The following is a 21,605-nucleotide window of genomic DNA, read 5'->3' on the forward strand; positions in this document are numbered from 1 at the left end:
TATCATGGTCAGTATCGTGTCAGTATCATGGTCAGTATCATGGTCAGTATCAATATAAAGTCTGATATTATGGACAACTGTATTTATGCACACGCACAGCACACGCACGCACGCACACACACACACACACACACACACACACACACACACACATGCTCACTTTAAAAGCCCTTTTTTTAATCTTTAATCAATTATTAAAGTTATCTGATAAAACACAGTAAACCTGCTTGAACAAACGTGGTTTTTGTTTTGCTGTCTGTATCCAAACAGTTTAGTTCACTTACACTGAACATGTAGATAGTGTGGTGATGATCTCTGTGATCCATGTTTGTTTGTCACCTGACAGATGTACTGTCCAGAGTCTGCAGGAGACACAGTGTCCTTCACCAGCTGAAGACCAGTGGAGATATATCTGCTGTCTCTGTACCAGGTGTAGGTGTCTACTGGTGGGTTGGCATCACTGCTGCAGGTCAGAGTCACTTTGCTGCCCTTAACAACTTCTCCTGGTGGATCCACTGATACTGAGGGTTTTTCTGGAGGGTCTATGGAGGAATAAAGATTAATACTTTACACTAGTGCAGGGGTAGGCAAACTTAGGCACGGGTGCCAACATTGGCAGTGTTTTTTTAACCGGGTTTGTTACTTTTTTGGGTGTTTTTGTTACATTAATTTGGTTAATTCGGTGCAAAAACTCCATGAAGTGCAGATGTCGGAGGTTTCTTCTTTTTCTTTTTTCTTCAACCCAAAAGTGGGGGGATGACCCTCCCCCAATGGAACTGAGTATGTCCAAACCCCCCCCCCTGCGTCCCTGGAATGACCTGAGGTCACAACAGGAGAGAGTGGCCCTGTCTCTTGCTGAGAAGGCAGGTTACACCTTCCTTAACTCTAAGATAGTGATGTCCACCCTGTTACCAAGGAAGGATTTACACCCATAGACACACACACATACACACACACACGCACACGCACACGCACACGCACACGCACGCACACGCACACACGCAGATCTGTTCCAGAGCCTGGGGGTTGCAGCCTGTAGCAACTCATAATGTAACTAGAAAAAGTGCACATGTCTCCGCCAGGTCAGGTAGGTTATTGTGGCCTCCTGGTGGCGCTATAATAGGCCAATGTGAAAAGGGTGACATCTGCTCCTCAACATAGTGTGAATGTGCGTGCAGTTTGACCGCAATCGGACGCTGCGTTCATGATTTGCGGCATTTTGTTCAAAACCAGCCACTACTGCAAGTTTTAGATGTCAATCTTAGTCAATCAGGATGGAATATGAAAAGTCAAACACATCCGTCTTGATCACATGACTATAGAGATCATGTGTACCGATTTGCGTGAAATTTGGATAAAATTGGAATGTGTTTTATATAAGTCCTGGTGGCGCTATAAAAGGCCGATGTGAAAAATGCAGGGCAAAGGTTTTTCCTTGAACTCTAGGGAGTGCGCTTACAAAGTTTTACACAGATCGGTACAGTTATAGGTAAAAACACGAATCGGCCTGTTATAGCGCCACCATGAGGCTGATTTGAAATTTTTAAAGTGGCATTTCTTCCTCGGCATAGTGGAAATATGCATGCAAAATTTCAAGGAAATTGCATGCTGTGTTTATGATTTGAGGCATTTTGTTCAAAACGGAGCACTCCTACAAACTTTAGAAGCCAAATTTAGCCAATCAGGATGGAATATGGAAAATCAGAGAGATTTGATGTTGATCACATGGCTATAGAGATACTGTGTACCGATTTGCGTGTTTTTTGGACAAAATCTGTAGGAGTAATAGCAAAGAAATTGTTTTTCAAAAGTCAGCCTCATGGTGGCGCTATGACAGGCTGATCTGAAAAATGTGGGGCAGAGGTTCTGCTTTGTCATCCAGGGAGTGTGTGTGCGCAGTTTCACAGCAACAGGGCCAACGGTGGCGGAGATTAGCTGGTCGCAGAAAGAAGGACGGACACATACACACACACACGGACAGACGAACGGACGGATGGAGGGCAAAGCATACTCTCTCGCCATGCCGTTTCGGCCTGGCGGAGACAATAACATATTTTTGCATAATGTAATAATGTGTTACATTAAGAACCTTATATAGCCACTCATAATACTTCATAATGTAATAACTTCTCATATTGTTGTTGCCTGGCAAGTATGATGGTCAGTATGATGGTCAGTATCATGTTAGTATCATAGTCAGTATGATGGTCAGTATCATGGTCAGTATCATGCCAGTATCATGGTCAGTATCATGGTCAGTATCATGTCAGTATCATGGTCAGTATCATGGTCAATATCATGTCAGTATCATGGTCAGTATCATGGTCAGTATCATGTCAGTATCATGGTCAGTATCATGTTCAGTATCATGTTAGTATCATGGTCAGTATCATGTCAGTATCATGGTCAGTATCATGTCAGTATCATGGTCAGTATCATGTCAGTATCATGGTCAGTATCATGGTTAGTATCATGGTCAGTATCATGGTTAGTATCATGGTCAGTATCATGGTCAGTATCATGTTAGTATTCATGGTCAGTATCATGTTAGTATCATGGTCAGTATCATGGTCAGTATCATGGTCAGTATCATTTTAGTATCATGGTCAGTATCATGGTCAGTATCATGGTCAGTATCATGGTTAGTATCATGGTCAGTATCATGGTCAGTATCATGGTCAGTATCATGGTCAGTATCATGGTCAGTATCATGTCAGTATCATGGTCAGTATCATGGTCAGTATCATGTCAGTATCATGGTCAGTATCATGTCAGTATCATGGTCAGTATCATGTCAGTATCATGGTCAGTATCATGGTTAGTATCATGGTCAGTATCATGGTCAGTATCATGGTTAGTATCATGGTCAGTATCATGGTCAGTATCATGTTAGTATCATGTTAGTATTCATGGTCAGTATCATGTTAGTATCATGGTCAGTATCATGTTAGTATCATGGTCAGTATCATGGTCAGTATCATTTTAGTATCATGGTCAGTATCATGGTCAGTATCATGGTCAGTATCATGGTCAGTATCATGGTTAGTATCATGGTCAGTATCATGGTCAGTATCATGGTCAGTATCATGGTCAGTATCATGTTAGTATCATGTTAGTATTCATGGTCAGTATCATGTTAGTAACATGTTAGTATTCATGGTCAGTATCATGGTCAGTATCATGGTCAGTATCATGGTCAGTATCATGTTAGTATCATGGTCAGTATCATGGTCAGTATCATGGTCAGTATCATGGTCAGTATCATGGACCCGATATTGTTCCCCCATATATTACTGCAGTAATCTGATCCCTGGTCAGTCAGTCTATCATATCAGCACTTGATTCTAGCAGCCTGAGCCCCCCTTATTTCACAGCCAGTTTACAAAGAACAACGATTTGTTGTGTATTAGCTTTTCTGGCACCTTGATTGAATTGAGAGAGCAACTGCACGTATAGCCAATAACAGAACGGTCATTACGGCCCTCACGGTCACTGCTATTTTCAAACATTTTTGTACTTTTACTTTTGGTACTTTAAGTACATTCTGATACCAAAAGTTTTAGATGTCAATCTTAGTCAATCAGGATGGAATATGAAAAGTCAAACACATCCGTCTTGATCACATGACTATAGAGATCATGTGTACCGATTTGCGTGAAATTTGGATAAAATTGGAATGTGTTTTATATAAGTCCTGGTGGCGCTATAAAAGGCCGATGTGAAAAATGCAGGGCAAAGGTTTTTCCTTGAACTCTAGGGAGTGCGCTTACAAAGTTTTACACAGATCGGTACAGTTATAGGTAAAAACACGAATCGGCCTGTTATAGCGCCACCATGAGGCTGATTTGAAATTTTTAAAGTGGCATTTCTTCCTCGGCATAGTGGAAATATGCATGCAAAATTTCAAGGAAATTGCATGCTGTGTTTATGATTTGAGGCATTTTGTTCAAAACGGAGCACTCCTACAAACTTTAGAAGCCAAATTTAGCCAATCAGGATGGAATATGGAAAATCAGAGAGATTTGATGTTGATCACATGGCTATAGAGATACTGTGTACCGATTTGCGTGTTTTTTGGACAAAATCTGTAGGAGTAATAGCAAAGAAATTGTTTTTCAAAAGTCAGCCTCATGGTGGCGCTATGACAGGCTGATCTGAAAAATGTGGGGCAGAGGTTCTGCTTTGTCATCCAGGGAGTGTGTGTGCGCAGTTTCACAGCAACAGGGCCAACGGTGGCGGAGATTAGCTGGTCGCAGAAAGAAGGACGGACACATACACACACACACGGACAGACGAACGGACGGATGGAGGGCAAAGCATACTCTCTCGCCATGCCGTTTCGGCCTGGCGGAGACAATAACATATTTTTGCATAATGTAATAATGTGTTACATTAAGAACCTTATATAGCCACTCATAATACTTCATAATGTAATAACTTCTCATATTGTTGTTGCCTGGCAAGTATGATGGTCAGTATGATGTTCAGTATCATGTTAGTATCATAGTCAGTATGATGGTCAGTATCATGGTCAGTATCATGCCAGTATCATGGTCAGTATCATGGTCAGTATCATGTCAGTATCATGGTCAGTATCATGGTCAATATCATGTCAGTATCATGGTCAGTATCATGGTCAGTATCATGTCAGTATCATGGTCAGTATCATGTTCAGTATCATGTTAGTATCATGGTCAGTATCATGTCAGTATCATGGTCAGTATCATGTCAGTATCATGGTCAGTATCATGTCAGTATCATGGTCAGTATCATGGTTAGTATCATGGTCAGTATCATGGTTAGTATCATGGTCAGTATCATGGTCAGTATCATGTTAGTATTCATGGTCAGTATCATGTTAGTATCATGGTCAGTATCATGGTCAGTATCATGGTCAGTATCATTTTAGTATCATGGTCAGTATCATGGTCAGTATCATGGTCAGTATCATGGTTAGTATCATGGTCAGTATCATGGTCAGTATCATGGTCAGTATCATGTCAGTATCATGGTCAGTATCATGGTCAGTATCATGTCAGTATCATGGTCAGTATCATGTCAGTATCATGGTCAGTATCATGTCAGTATCATGGTCAGTATCATGGTTAGTATCATGGTCAGTATCATGGTCAGTATCATGGTTAGTATCATGGTCAGTATCATGGTCAGTATCATGTTAGTATCATGTTAGTATTCATGGTCAGTATCATGTTAGTATCATGGTCAGTATCATGTTAGTATCATGGTCAGTATCATGGTCAGTATCATTTTAGTATCATGGTCAGTATCATGGTCAGTATCATGGTCAGTATCATGGTCAGTATCATGGTTAGTATCATGGTCAGTATCATGGTCAGTATCATGGTCAGTATCATGGTCAGTATCATGTTAGTATCATGTTAGTATTCATGGTCAGTATCATGTTAGTAACATGTTAGTATTCATGGTCAGTATCATGGTCAGTATCATGGTCAGTATCATGGTCAGTATCATGTTAGTATCATGGTCAGTATCATGGTCAGTATCATGGTCAGTATCATGGTCAGTATCATGGACCCGATATTGTTCCCCCATATATTACTGCAGTAATCTGATCCCTGGTCAGTCAGTCTATCATATCAGCACTTGATTCTAGCAGCCTGAGCCCCCCTTATTTCACAGCCAGTTTACAAAGAACAACGATTTGTTGTGTATTAGCTTTTCTGGCACCTTGATTGAATTGAGAGAGCAACTGCACGTATAGCCAATAACAGAACGGTCATTACGGCCCTCACGGTCACTGCTATTTTCAAACATTTTTGTACTTTTACTTTTGGTACTTTAAGTACATTCTGATACCAATACTTTTGTACTTTTACTCAAGTACATTTTTAATTCCAAACTTTTACTTGTAACAGAGTACTTCTGCATTGGAGTAGTGATACTTTTACTTAAGTAAAACATTTGAGTACTTTTTCCACCACTGATTAATAATAGCTCCGATAATATATAATATTTGTCAACTGTGATCTGCATGGACTCTCGGTTAGACACCGTTGTACTGGAGAAGTATAACTCTCGGTTAGACACCGTTGTACTGGAGAAGTATAACTCTCGGTTAGACACCGTTGTACTGGAGAAGTATAACTCTCGGTTAGACACCGTTGTACTGGAGAAGTATAACTCTCGGTTAGACACCGTTGTACTGGAGAAGTATAACTCGGTTGGACACCGTTGTGTGGAGACTCTGTCGCACACGTTGTTGTAGCAGCAGCAGCAGCACACCCCCCACACTAGTGATGAGCGGGTCGACCCGTAACCCGCGGGACCCGCGGGTCAACCCGCGGGACCCGCGGGTCAACCCGCGGCGCGGGTAGGTCGAGTCAGGATTTCAGAGAAAATTATGCGGGCTGAGGGTGAGCGGGTCAGCCGCTCTCCACGAAAAAAAAAAAAAAAAACCCTATTTTGACCAACATGCTTGTTTATTCAGCCCATGACAATGTTGTGCTACTGTAGACATTTAAAGGGACTTTGGGTACTTAAAAGAGCGCTATATAATATATATATATATTCCCACCGCGGGTCGCGGGGCGGGTTGAGCCATAGATTTATATATGGGTTCGCGGGGCGGGTTGAGGCGGGTCGCGTTCCGTCGCGGGTTGGGGCGGGTCATGAAAAAACCCGACCCGCACATCACTACCCCACACACACACACACACTGTTAGGCTACGCTACACAGAGAGAGCGAGAGAGAGAGAGTGAGACGGCATGAGGAGCTCAGTGGTGCTTAAATGAAGAAAATGTGCACAGAATATCATCTAAAACTATGCTAAATAAACCCCCAAAAAATATCAAAAATAAAGTCGGAACTTTATCTAAATTACCTTTATATTTATTGGACACTTACATTTTTTTAGGTACATTCTGTAATTTATGAAAATGTATTTTAAGGTGACATTTCAATGCTCTTAAATGAACACAGGATCACAGAAAATCACCTGAAACTATGCTAAAAAAAAAAAAAAAAAACGTGGCTTTATTGTAGCTTAAATAGATTCAAGTCGACACTTATTAATGTTTTGGTGCATTCTATAATTTAATAAAAAATTCTGATGCCTCCATAGTCTGTCTACTTCTCTGCAGTGCCTGTAGGCAACAATGGCCGCCGTTCAAAAAAATTCAGACCAGAGAGGGGGCGTCTCCCTGCATGAATCCAAGTTGCAGCAACCAATCGGTGGCAAACAACCAATGATGAATTATGTTTTTGTGATACTTTAGACTTGACTTTAATGCATATATTTTGTATCACATGTTTACTAGTTTTCACGGAGCTTCAGAACCTGCATCTGTTTGAAACTCCACTGTCTCATCATTATCATACTTACCAAGCCGCGAGGGGAAGTTATAGCCTCTGACAGTTCATACTTTTTTTTTTGTACCTACCTAACTTCATTAGGGGGAAGACATGATTAATGAGTGATTATGATAAGCGTACATTTCATATACTGTACACCATACAATAAGAACTCCTTTAACTTTCACCAGCAAAAAAATATATATATATATTAAAAACAATATTGCATACTGTATGATATCATAATTTAACATAATGTCACATTTTAATATGACAATGGGACAATAGATTGTGACATCCTAGGGAGGGTTTTCTCTGTTTAATTGTATCACTTGGGGAAGGTCATTGTGTTTTTTTATTTTCTTTTAACGACAGGTCGTTAAAAGAACGACCTGTCCTTAAGTATTTGTATGATGTATTTATTTTGGCCATCAGTTATTTGTGGGTCATTTCCTTATTTTGTGTATGAGTGTGGGTACGTTTAAAACCGTTCAATACTTGATCTATAGTTCTGGGATCGACTAGTGTGTTGTTTTGGTGAGTCTGTGATCGATTGCTTTGGTCCTCAATCCTGAAGAGTGCGTCACAGTTGATCCTGCGCGTGCGCAAATGGTTGTTTTGATCATTTAACTCTCAGCACCAGAGAAAGCATTGCATGTAGATGGTTGGTAAGATGAATGTGCATGACTAATGGTTTTTCTGTGGGATAAACGCCTTTATTGTATTTGTGTATGTTGCTTATATATTTATGTACGTTTTCGTATGATTGGCGTTATTTTCTTTTCGTGTGTTTCTGTGTTTTATGCAGTTAAATAACCTTCAAATGTTACGCCACAACAACTCATGCTACAGTAGCTAGCAGCCATATCACAAGAGCTAATGTGTGTGCTAGTGTCTCAAGGCCTGGCTGATGGCAACCGGTACTGTGTGGTACTTAACCCGTGTATGTTAATGTGTGAGTGTTCATAAATAACCCAAAGTCAGTATCAATGTTGCGTGTTTTGATGTGTCGTAGTCGCGTCGAGTGATTGCCACCATTTACTCATGAATACGTCCCTAGACAGACAATTAGATCTTGAGTTACTGTTGAGCTCTAGATATCTGTTAGCCCCATTAAGAACCTGTGAACATGATGCTGCTAAAATATTGTGCATTTATATTTAAGAATGTCAGATTGTATGTAATTGTTTTGTTGTGAAACTTTTATATAAAGTACACTGTGTTTGAGCAAAGACACACAGAGTGTAATTCATTCATTCACACGTTGTCCTTTTGCATAAAATGTCACAGTAACCAAGAAGCTGTCTTTGTGTTGTTTTGCTAAGAAATGTACTTTGAGATTAAGTGTTGTGTTTTAACCCATGTTGTCAGCTATGTGAGTTAAGTAACAAAGGGGCTAACAAATTACAGGGATGTACTTAAATTCATTACTATTGTACAATTCCCATGGTGGAGCTCTACCCTTCAACGTCAAGTCTGGCCCCTGTGATCTGCACTCCAGTCCACATAGGCCTACTGTCTCCGTTAACCACGACCTGCTACGCCTGAGATCTTCACTGTAGTTCAACTTTGAGCAGAAATTAAGCAATATTGACCATGATTTAATAAGAGTGCGTGGCTCAGCTTTGGGGGTACTATGCGTCTGTACGTTGATTTGAGTCATTTCCCATCGTCAGAATCAATTGCACAGCAGTGTCATTAGATGACATTGTCATATGTTTTGATCGATGTAAATGAGGCTATTCATAATAAATGACAGTTTTGATTGGCCACATTCCATATGCTAATGCTAATCTACCAAATAAATCTACGAAATCTTTGTAAAATAATATGTATATATGTCTGTAAAGGTTCAGTCTCCTGTTGGTGGTCTTGTATCAGTATCCCTGCTTCATCTCTCTGTCAGCTAAGGGGTCCTTGGCTGAAAAAATTGGGGCCTGTGCCCTGGTACATATCAAACGGGGGTCCTTAAAATTAAAGAGCCAGAATCACTGGCCTAGATAGTCATTTAGGCTAATGACCACATAGTAGACTATGTCTTCCTAGCTTACCAATCACAGCATTCAAGTAACACAAATCTACAGGTTGATAATGTTTTATTTGTTCTTACAAAATTGTGGCCACAAGTAGCCTATGTTATATCAAGTTATTGTTATGATGGTTATAATTATGAACATTACAGGTCCACAAAAGGAACCCACGACAACAGGTGATTTAGCCATATATATATATATATTAGCACATTTTCGTCATGTAGGCAATAGAGAGAAGTTTATTTATTTATGGTCAACATGTACTTACTGGCAGTATGGAGATCGGTAGCTTAGCTACCTACTTAGCATAGTTTGGATCTACTATTGTGAAATATTGCATTTTTACGTTTAATACTTTATTTTGATGGCATAGTTTGGATCTGCTATGGTGAAATATAGCATTTCGGTAGCTTAGCTACGTACTTACCATAGTTTGGATCTGAATGAATACATTGGATAACATATTATCCAGTGAGAGAGTGTGTGACGCGTTGTGGGCTTGTAGATCTGCTATTTTCAAAAACTTTTGACAAAATGTGAAAAACGTGCAATGTTTTTGCAAACATTTTTAGACCACAAATGTTATGGTGGTCCCTGGCACTAACCTCGTGGTTGGACATACAGTCAGTGGAAAAAGCAAGCACATTTTTTACTTTAGTAAAAGTATCAATACTGCGATGTAGAAAATGTAAAATGACTATGTTATAAGTAAATGTCCGGAATTAAAAATGTGCTTGAGTAAAAGTACAAAAACATTGGTATCTAAATGTACTTAAAGTACCAAAACTAGAAAGTAGGCTACTCATTATGCAGAATATCCCATTGCACAAGTTGTCAAATGTGTGACATCTTTTGAAAATAGCAGATCTACAAGATCTGTGAGCTTGTAGATCGGCTATTTTTGAATGGACGAAATGTTTATAGGGGTGAAGTGGTTAATGTAAGTTTTGTAATAATAATCGAAATCTACAAAGTAGTACTGAAGTTGTCAAATAAAAAAAGGTAGGCCTACTGCCACATAACACTACAGGCCTTCACATAATGAACATAGGCCTACTGTAGTGTGCACATAACAGAGATGTCCACGAGTCTCTGAGCTCGAGTCCGAGTCAAGTCTCAAGTCTTTGAGGGTTGAGTCGAGTCGAGTCCGAGTCAAGTCTTAAGTCTTTGAGGCTCGAGTCGAGTCAAGTCTCAAGTCTTTGAGGGTCGAGTCAGAGTCAAGTCTCGAGTCTTTGAGGGTCGAGTCCTCGAGTCTTTGAGGGTCGCGTCCAAGTCAAGGCTCAAGTCTTTTCGAGTCTCAAAAAAAAAAAAAAAAAAAAAAATGGGGGGGGGGGGGGGGGATTCTATTCTTAATTTATTTAATTGTGTATTTATATGATGTAGCCTAAGGCTGAAATACAGTTATTATGGTCCACAAACCCAACCCGAAATGAGAAATGCACAGAATGAATGTTTATCAAAATAGTAGGATACATTCATTTAGGCTCCTTTGCGTCTTATAGCTCTTTAAAATATATAGTAGTTCTTAATTATTAATAATTACAGCTTGTAGATTGGCTATTTTCACGATTTTAAATTGTTTTTAAATAATAATAAAAAAGGAACATACAAGATTTCCACCCGACAGCGATAATATATAGCCAATATGGTTCTGTATCAGTATATGAGTCAGTTTTTGCAGATTTCATTCTAATTGGCTACTATGCCTGCATATGAATTTCATGGGCCTGGGTAGGTCACCCTGGCTTGGCGGAGATATGCCCTTTTGCGCACACTCCGCACAGCAGTCCAACAGCAGAGCAGGTGAAAGCAATTCACTTAAACGAGGGCTGTGTTGCGCACCAAAAAACGGACTCAACCTGTGGGTCGGGACCACAACGGAGCTCACAATGCCTCGCAAGCTTGTAGATCTGCTATTTTCACAATATTTATCTGTGGAACCGAGTCAAACTAAATGTGGATCCCCAGTTCAAATATGATTCTTTTGGGGGGTCACGGCCTGAAAAGGTTTGAGAACCACAGCTTTTATGCAGTGAACATTACATGAGCGTAGCGTTTACCGTGGTGAAGTGTTGAATATTCACCCAGCTGGGTTTAACGAAATGAAAATCCGATGTTTCCTAAACGTGCTGTCACAGATGATCCGACCATCTTATAAAAAATGTAAGCATATGCCAAGATAACTGAGGTTATATAGCTGATTCTGAGCTAAACATATTTGTTTAATTTCGAAGTTTTTATATTTAAACTTTATGATGAAAGGCCGCGGCGGCCACACACATAGCAGCTGTTGCGCTCGCCTCTCCATGTTTACGTTAATGAGCAGCACGAAACAGCTTGACTGAAGCCGGCTCCGAGCAGCGCGCACTGGAGCGGAGGTTTCTTTGCGGGGGGGGACAGGGGAGTGGAAGTTTTTTGGGCATTTCATTCATTTATTTGTCAAAAAAAAAAACATAAAATAAAGATTGTCCACGAGTCTTTGAGGCTCGAGTCGAGTCAAGTCTGAAGTCTTTGAGGCTCGAGTCGAGTCAAGTCTCAAGTCTTTGAGGGGCGAGTCAGAGTCGAGTCGAGAGTCTCATTATTGGCTACTCGAGTGCGACTCGAGTCCGAGTCCCTAACTCGAGTCCCCATCTCTGGCACATAACACTATAAATAGCAAGGTTAACATTAGCCTGGTACTGTAGTAGTTCAGATGACACCTTGTCAAAACAACTATACAGGAAAAAAGCAACACATCACTGTGGGTGGAAACACGATCGCATTGTCCGTCACCAGCGTCATGGCCGAACTTCAACCTGTTTTTTGCACTTTCTCCATTACAACCCGTACATCTACATAAACGTTCAGGTTTCAAATATAAAGTGCGTACCCCATGGCCATGGATGTTACAATTATATACGGGCCGTCAGAAGTACCCGTGTCTTCCGTATTGTTCAATGAAAAGCATTCTAATTCGATCAATGGCCTCTTGCTCCGAATTTTCTCCATGCTTTCAACTAAGCGACCCTAGCGGTTGGGAGGTGTATTGCACTCTGATATATTGTAACTGTATGAGGAAATGGCCGTCGATCGGATTAAAATGCTTTTTATTGAACAACACGGAATAAACGGATACTGTTGAGGAACCGTACATCATTATAACGTCCGTGGCCACGAGGTAAGTACTTTATATTTGAAATCTGAACGTTTATGTAGATGTAGGGCCGTAAATGGAGAAAGTGCAAACACCAGGTTGAAGTTCATCAATGACGGTCGTGACAGACGATTGTCAGGGCAATATCACAACCAATCGGTGGACGGCCAACAAATGATGACGCGTTTCAGACCCTTTTTAAGCAAACCCGCCCCCCTTTTCCCACAAACAAAGCGTTCCTTACCAAACCCCGCCCCTTTTTCACCGACGCCCCGCCTCTCTTTAAATAGCTTCAGAGGTTAACTCCCCCTTTTGGCCAGATGGCTGTTATCTGTCTGTTAGACTGGAGCTACTCTCCAGTCAAAAATGGGCGACAATGGCCAAAAACTCAATCGAAAATCTGCGATCGAAAATCGGCAAAAAGTGGCCGTTTTCAAGATATTTTGGCCATTATCTCTGGAACGGAAGGTCCAATCTGCTCAGTTCAAAGCTTGTTTAATGCGTGACTTTGAGGACATTAAGCTCCTAGCTCCTATTCTTTATGGGGTTTTGGGGTTTTTGGGCCTAAAAGTATGGTAATTGTTCGGACCGGCCCAGTAGGGCCCAGTTAGGGCCAGGCCTTAATTTTCAGGCCCGTGGAGAACTCTTAGAGAGAGAGAGACACAGACAGACAGACAGACAGACAGACAGACAGACAGACAGACAGACAGACAGACAGTGTCTGTCTGTCTGTCTGTCTGACTCACTGACTGACTGAAATTCCGCTGATTTTCGCCGTTTCTTTTTCTCTCACGCCGTTTGGTGAAGCCCCCAAGGTTGGTGCCCTGTGCTGCGCTGTTTTTATCCGTCAGATTGGGACGTTCACGGCATATTTTTGCACCATTACGGTGCGTTCATCATCGGTGACGAGTGCCTCTAACAGCCGCTGCTGGCTGCGTGCACGCAGCGAGGCAATGCGAGGCGATGCGAGACACGAGTGGCTGAGATGCGAGTGGCTTCAGGAAGTAAATTCCTAGCCTCGATCTCCAGGCTTTTATTTTTTAGTTTTGCTAAAAAATAAAAGCTTGGAAATTCCTGTCCCAGCTGTTGGTACGCAAAAGCGCCTCGCGTCGTCTGATGTGCCACGCATTATTTATTTTGGGTGCGCATGCGCACCTGCGCACCAGTTATGTGCACCCCTGCATATGTGCCATCACTAGTTGTTGATGTGTGACTGACGTATACTTTTGTCTATACTTTTGTCAAATAAAAGTATATTTTCCTAAATCTGGATATGTAAACTATACCGGTTATTACTGTGCACATGTACTATATAAGATATAAGACGTCATGTTTGAGCATAAATATGCATTTTGAGAACCCCCAAACAATTCGGCTTAGCCCTCCCACCCAAAGTTCCCACCAGCCGCCACTGGGTAGGTTAGTGTGGGCCAGCAATGTTCGGAATTCGCCAATCATGCTGGAATGTGAAAAATCAAGCGGATGGGACGAATCCGTCTTGATCACTTAACTCAAGAGATTTTACCCCTATTCCGTCCGTCCGTCCGTCTGTGTGTGTCCGTGTGTCCATCTGTCTGTGAACAGCTAATCTCCGGCACCGTTGGCCCGGTCGCTGCGAAACTGTGCACACACTCTCCCTGGATGCCAATTCAGAACCTCTGCCCCTCTGCACCTCATTGCCCTGTTATAGCACCACCAGGAGGCCGATTTTTGTAAAACCCATTTTTTTATATTACTCCTACAGATTTTATCCAAAAATCACGCAAATCGGTACACAGTACCTCTATATTCATGTGATCAACACGGATCTGTCTGATTTTCCATATTCCATCCTGATTGGCTAATGTTGGCTTCCAAAGTTTGCAGGATTGGTCCATTTTGAACTAAATGCCTCAAATCATGAACGTAGCTTGCGATTTCCGTGAAATTTCACCCGCACATTCCCACTAGGCCGAGGAAGAAATGCCACTTGAACATTTTCAAATCAGCCTCATGGTGGCGCTATAAAAGGCTAATTTGCATTTTTAACTGTAACTGCACCGATCTGCGTGAAACTTTGCACGCATACTCCCTAGAGGCCAAGGAAAAACATCTACCCTGCATTTTTCACATTAGCCTTTTATAGCGCCACAAGGAGGCCGACTTATGTAAAACATATATTTTGAGATTAAGCTTTCATATTTTATCAAAATTTCACGCTAATCGGTATACGTGATCTCTATAGTCATATGATCAAGATGGATCTGTTTGATTTTTCATAATCCATCCTGATTGGCTAACAATGACATCTAAAGTTTGCAGGAGTGGCCCGTTTTGAACAAAATGCCGCAAATCATGAACGCAGCGTCCGATTGCAGTGGAACTTTGCACGCACATTCGCACTACGTTGAAGAACAAACGCCACCCTTTTAACATTGCCCTATTATAGCGCCACCAGGAGGCCAACTTTTCTTTTTTATATTACTCCTACACATTTTGTCCAAACATCATGCAAATCAGTACGCATTAAGATCAAGATGGTTCCGTCCGATTTTTTATTTTCCATCCTGATTGGCAAATTCTGAACATTGCTGGCCCACAATAACGTACCTGACCTGGCGGAGACCTGTGCTCCGAGGAGCACTTTTTCTAGTTTGTACTGATTTGCGTGATGTTTGGACAACATTTGTAGGAGTAATATTTAAAACAAGGAAGTATGACATAAGATGTCATGTGTAGACGGGTGACAGTGTGAAGCAGGTCAGTCCCTGTACGTCTGTGGGAGTTTTTTTTTTTTTTTGCGAGGTCAGGCACGTAGTGGGTAGTGGGATGTGTGATGCTTGTGTTTTCTGCCATGTAGTTGATTGATTTGGCCAGCATTGGTAATGCAAGACATGAGTTACAAGAATATGTAGTTGTTACCTGATAAAAAGTTGTTTAGAATTTGTTATTACATTTGCAATGTTTACATTACAATTGATTGGGATTCTATTGCAATATTTAACTATTAAGAATTGGTACAGTAAAACATCTTGGTAATAAGCACTAATGGACTTGAGGTGTGGTACAGGAATCAATATATCAACCAATAACAGTTATTGGTTACATACATACATACATACATACATACATACACACACACACACACACACACACACACACACACACACACACACACACACACACACACACACACACACACACACACACACACACACACACACACACACAATATACTTCTAATATCTGATAATAATATCTAATAATCTGATCCTGATAGCATTATTGCGGACGCATGCGCTGTTGCCCACTACAGACGAACACCAAAACTCTCGCCCCAAAACAGTCACCCCGGGGGAAATCCGGTGATATTCACCTGGTATTCCTAAACGTAACCTCATTAAACTATGCCTAAACCAAACCTTATTCCTAAACGTAACCTCAGTAAAACTAATAATATGGCTAACCGTAAACTTATTTCTAACCTTATCCTCAGTAAAACAAATACAGGAATACAAGAACCGCTGGTCCGCGAAAAGAAATGGGGGCGATGGTGTTTTGAGGCGAGTTTTCCGGTTATATATCGACGGCACCGCGGCTTGAAGTTGCAAGAGATTCTCTCCGTGGAGGAGTAATTAAACACCACAAACTACACGGATTACGTTGACACAAACACAGTGGAGTGATTTAGAAGCACTTTATAAGAAAACTAACACTTATGTTGTGCTTTATTGTTGGACATTCATCATGGCAGGTTATAAAATGGGCTTTTGGGACAGGACAGCCCCTCTTCAGAATCAGAATCAGAATCAGTTTTATTGTCACATCACAGGTAAAAAAGTGGGTGAAATTCGTTTTTGTACATCATTCCCATCGCAACGTTAATTTCCATAGAAAGAAGAGGGGGGGGGAGAAGAAGAGGGGTGGGGGGCAAGTGGGAAGGAGATCCAAACAAGAGAGCAACAGAAGGCCAGACAAGTTATCTACATATTTACAAAGTACCTGAGATAATAAAAAACTAAGTTGCCTGAGTCTTTGCACGACGTTCGGTTCAGGTCCGCCGTATCGGCCCGTTCCGACCCACTTTCACCCCTGAGTACCTGCCAGGCGAGTACAGGTGATGGCCCCGTAAAGACAAAGCCAAACATTTGCATTTGTATGGGCGAGGGTCGATTCACTGGATGTGTGTCCGCGACGGACGATGAGCAATGTCTTAAGGCAGCAGCAGCCCATGACGCATCTCTGCCTGACCTGCGTCTGTCTGTGTCAGTGTCTGGGCTTGAAATACAGTTCTCTCTCTCTCGCTGTCTCTGACGTTGAATTGTGGGCGTGCACTCCCCAAATGTTTTAAAGGGGGGCGGGGCTAAGGCCAAATGCCTCAAAGATGTGTGTAGAGACGGGACTTCGTCACCCGTCTAAAAATAGTTTTGCAAAAATCTGTCCGTCCGTCTGTGGACAGCTAATCTCCCGCACCGTTGCCTTGATCGCAGCGAAACTGTGCACACACACTCCCTGGATGCCAATTCACAACCTCTGCCTGATTTTTTTCACATGACCCTGTTATAGCGCCACCAGGAGGCCGCTTTTTGCAAAACACATTTTTTAACAGTACTCGTACAGATTTTGTCCAAACATCACGCGAATCGGTACACAGTATCTCTATAGTCATTAAACGAAACTTGTGTTTCAGATTTTTCATATTCCATCCTGATTGGCTAAAAATGGCTTCCAAAATTTGCAGGACTGCTCCGTTTTGAACAAAATGCCTCAAATCATGAACACAGCTTGCAACTTCCGTGAAACTTTGTACGCACATTCCCACTATGCTGAGAAAGAAATGCCATTTGAGATTTTTCTAATCAGTTTCATGGTGGCGCTATAACAGCCCGATTTGTGATTTTACCTATAACTGCACCAATCTGTGTAAAACTTGGTATGCGCACTCCCCTAGAGGTCAAGGAAAAACCTTTGCCCTGTATTTTTCTCATCTGCCTTTTATAGCGCCACCAGGAGGCCGACTTAAGTAAAACATATATCTTTACATTACTCCTTCCAATTTTATCCAAATTTCACGCAAATCGGTACACATGATCTCTATAGTCATGTGAACAAGACAGATCTGTTTAATTTTTCATATTAGATCCCGATTGCCTAAGATTCACATCTAAAGTTTGCAGGAGTGGCCCGTTTAGAAAAAAAAATCCGCGAATCATGAATGGAGCGTCCGATTGCGGTCAAATTTTGCACGCACATTCACACTATGTTGAGGAACAAATGCTACCCTTTTAACATTAGCCTGTTAGAGAGCCACCAGCAGATCTAATTTAGAAAAACACATTTTTTTAACAAAATGCCTCAAATCATGAATGCAGTGTCCGATTGCCGTGCAAGGACTAAGAAGAAATGGCACCCTTTTCACATTGGCCTATTATAGCGCCACCAGGAGGCCACAATAGCCTACCTGACCTGGCGGAGAGCTGTGCTCCGAGGAGCACCTTTTCTAGTTAATTACGAGACTGATCTGTCTCCATACAATTTGATGGATTGGCCGCCCTACTATAGGAAATAAATGGATGTTTTTACCTTGCTTTGGTTCTGCAGTGGAAGCTGCACTGTTCCCTGAGTTATATGGAACTTCACTGACATCTGCAAAGACAAACACACACACACACACACACACACACACACACACACACACACACACACACACACAAAGACACAGACACAGACACAGACACACACACACACACACACACACACACACACACACACACACACACACACACACACACACACACACACACACACACACCCACCCCCTGGTCAAAACTACTTCCTGCGGCTATGGTGTCGGGGTGTTAAGGTTGGGGGGAGGATGGGGTATGTGGTCAAGTGGGGTTAGGGGTATGGTGGGTGGGGGTTATTGCATATCGGTGTGGGGCATTATGGGGGTGTAAGGGTAAGGGATAGTAGTCTCCGAAAACGAATAAGCAAAATTACGAACACCACAATTTGATGCATTGGCCGCTCTAAATGAAATAAATGGATGTTTCTACCTTGCTTTGGTTCTGCAGTGGAAACTGCACTGTTCCCTGAGTTATCTGGAACATCACTGACATCTGCAAAGACAAAGTATCGTGGTCAGTATCATGGTCAGTATCATGTTAGTATCATGTTAGTATCAAGGTCAGTATCATGTTAGTATCATGGTCAGTATCATGTTAGTATCATATTAGTATCATGGTCAGTATCATGGTCAGTATCATGGTCAGTATCATGGTCATATCAAAATAAACTGTGGGAGGAGTAGCGGGACAAAATAAGTTTATCTAGAATAATAAAGTGGGAAGAGTACTATAGTCTGGTTGCCCTGTTAGGGCAACCACACTAATAACTAGAAAAAGTGCTCCTCGGAGCACAGGTCTCCGCCAGGTCAGGTAGGTTATTGTGGCCTCCAGGTGGCACTATAATAGGCCAATATGAAAAGGGTGCCATTCTTCTTAGGCCTTGCACGACAATCAGACACTGACTGTATTCATGATTTGAGGCATTTTGCTAAAAATATTTGTTTTGCTAAATTAGACCTGCTGGTGGCACTATAACAGGCCAATTTTAAAAGGGTGGTATTTGTTCCTCAACATATAGTGAATGTGCGTGCAAAGTTTGACCGCAATCGGACGCTGCGTTCATGATTTGTGGAATTTTGTTCCAAACAAGCCAATAATGCAAACTTTAGATGTCAATCTTAGCCAATCAGGATGGAATATGAAAAATCAAACACATCCGTCTTGATCACATGACTATAGAGATCATGTGTACCGATTTGCGTGAAATTTGGATAAAATTGGAAGGAGTAGTATAAAATAATGTGTTTTACATAAGTCGGCCTCCTGGTGGCGCTATAAAAGGCAGATGTGAAAAATGCAGGGCAAAGGTTTTTCCTTGCCCTCTAGGGAGTGTGCAAACAAAGTTTTACACAGATCGGTGCAGTTATAGGTAAAAACACGAACCGGCCTGTTATAGCGCCACCATGAGGCTGATTTGAACATTTTCAAATGGTGTTTCTTCCTTGGCCTAATGGGAATGTGCGTGCAAAATTTCACGGAAATTGCATGCTGTGTTCATGATTTGCGGCATTTTTTTCAAAACGGAGCAAACTTTGGAAGACATTTTTAGCCAATCAGGATGGAATATGAAAAATCCAAAAGACAAGTTTCGTTTAATGACTTGCGAGATTTTTGGACAAAATCTGTAGGAGTACTGTGAAAAAATATGTTTTGCACAAATGGGCCTCCTGATGGCGCTATAAAAGGCCCATGAGAAACATTTGGGGCAGAGGTTCTGAATTGGCATCCAGGGAGTGTGTGTGCACAGTTTCGCTGCGATTAAGCCAACGGTGCCGGAGATTAGCTGGTCACAGACGGACAGACGGACGGACGGACACACTGACACACGGACGGACGGACGGACAGGGGGAAAAACATACTCTCTCGCCATGCCTTTCGGCCTGGCGGAGACAATAATACAACTTTATTTATATAGCACCTCTCAAAACTGTGTTACAAAGTGCTTCACAAAGAAAAAAATAAAAGAAAACAGTAACAAAAAAAAAGATTAAAAACAATGCAGAAAACAATGCAGGAATGCACAGGTACAATTCACTTTCATACCGGTGCAAAAACTAGCGGAGATAGACTAGTATAATTGACTAGGTGTGGGGATTAAAAGCTAATCTATAAAAATTGGTTTTAAGGAGGGATTTAAACCGAGGGACAGACTCAGTGAGCCTGATCTCCAGGGGTAGGGCATTCCAAAGAGTAGGGGCCCTGAAGGCGAAGGCCATACGACCTTTTGAATTTAACTGACCTTTTGGAATGGCCAGGAGCGCTTGATTTGAGGATCTCAAACTACGAGTAGGCACATAGGGGGGGAGTAGGTCCGAGATATAGGCTGGAGCTCACTACATTTGAGCTTAAATGTAGTGAGTAGGATTTTAAAAGTGATTCTAAATTCAACTGGTAACCAATGGAGGGATGCTAAGATGGGTGTGATATGGTCAAATGTTCTTGTACAAGTTAAAAGACGGGCCGCAGCATTCTGAACCAGTTGAAGACTATTGATGGATTTTTTTGAGAGGGAGGAGTACAGGGAATTACAGTAGTCTAAGCGTGAGAAGATGAAAGCGTGAAGAGATCAGCAATGGTGAGGAATGATTTAATTTTTTATATATTTCTGAGGTGATAAAATGAAGATTGAACGAACTTCTTGATGTGATGCTGGAAGCAGGTTTCTAACCGTGGATTTGAGGTTTGGAGCAAGTGGGCCAAGGTTGCTTTCAATCTGGGCTCTGGCGAGGGGGGGGGGGGGGCGAAGACCAGAACCTCTGATTTATTTTCATTGAGCTGGAGGAAGTTATCAAACATCCATTTTTTGATGTCGGCTATACAATTATGGAGGGTGGCTAAACTGTCTTTGTTGTCCGGGGTTATTGGTATGTAGAGCTGCGTATCGTCGGCATAGCAATGAAATTGAATGTTGTAGCTGCATCATGTATCATGGTCAGTATCATGTTAGTATCATGGTCAGTATCATGGTCAATATCCAAATGAACCGTGAAGCATGGGCTCATCGCTTAAGTCCCCCCCTCCCCCTTTCAGAGGGAACACAAACTAAACTAGAAAGCACAAGTCTCCGCCAGGTCAAGTAGATTATTGTGGCCTCCTGGTGGTGCTATAATAGGCCAACGTGAAAAGGGTGCCATTTCTTCTTAGGCCTTGCACGACAATCGGACTGCATTCATGATTTGAGGCATTTTGTTCCAAAAATGTGGATTGCTAAATTAGACCTGCTGGTGGCGCTATAACAGGCCAATGTGAAAAGGGTGGCATTTCTTCCTCGGCCTAGTGGGAATGTGCGTGCAAAATTTCACGGAAATCGCACACTGCGTTCTGAGGAATTTTGTTCAAAATGGACCCATCCTGCAAACTTTGGAAGCCAATGTTAGCCAAGTAGGATGCAATATGAAATATCGGACACATCCATCTTGATCACACGACTATAGAGATACTGTGTAACGATTTGCGTGATTTTTGGACATAATCTGAAGGAGTAAGAGCAAAAAATGTGT

General features: G+C 41.7%; 1 protein-coding gene across 1 annotated transcript in view; it reads right to left on the bottom strand.

Moving 5' to 3' along the window:
• The window catches only part of LOC308094432 (uncharacterized protein), a 101,249-nt gene that overhangs the window by 38,184 nt on the left and 41,460 nt on the right, over positions 1–21,605 (bottom strand). Inside the window, exons 12-14 of the mRNA XM_080441082.1 lie at positions 18,535–18,597; positions 18,062–18,124; positions 285–542 (exon numbers count right to left, since the gene is read on the bottom strand). Of these exons, the coding sequence (XP_080297208.1) occupies positions 285–542; positions 18,062–18,124; positions 18,535–18,597 (384 nt within the window). The remainder of the gene's footprint in view (positions 1–284; positions 543–18,061; positions 18,125–18,534; positions 18,598–21,605) is intronic.

Source organism: Gymnoscopelus braueri (assembly GCF_963280865.1).
Source record: "Gymnoscopelus braueri genome assembly, chromosome: 10".
Lineage (NCBI taxonomy): Eukaryota > Metazoa > Chordata > Actinopteri > Myctophiformes > Myctophidae > Gymnoscopelus > Gymnoscopelus braueri.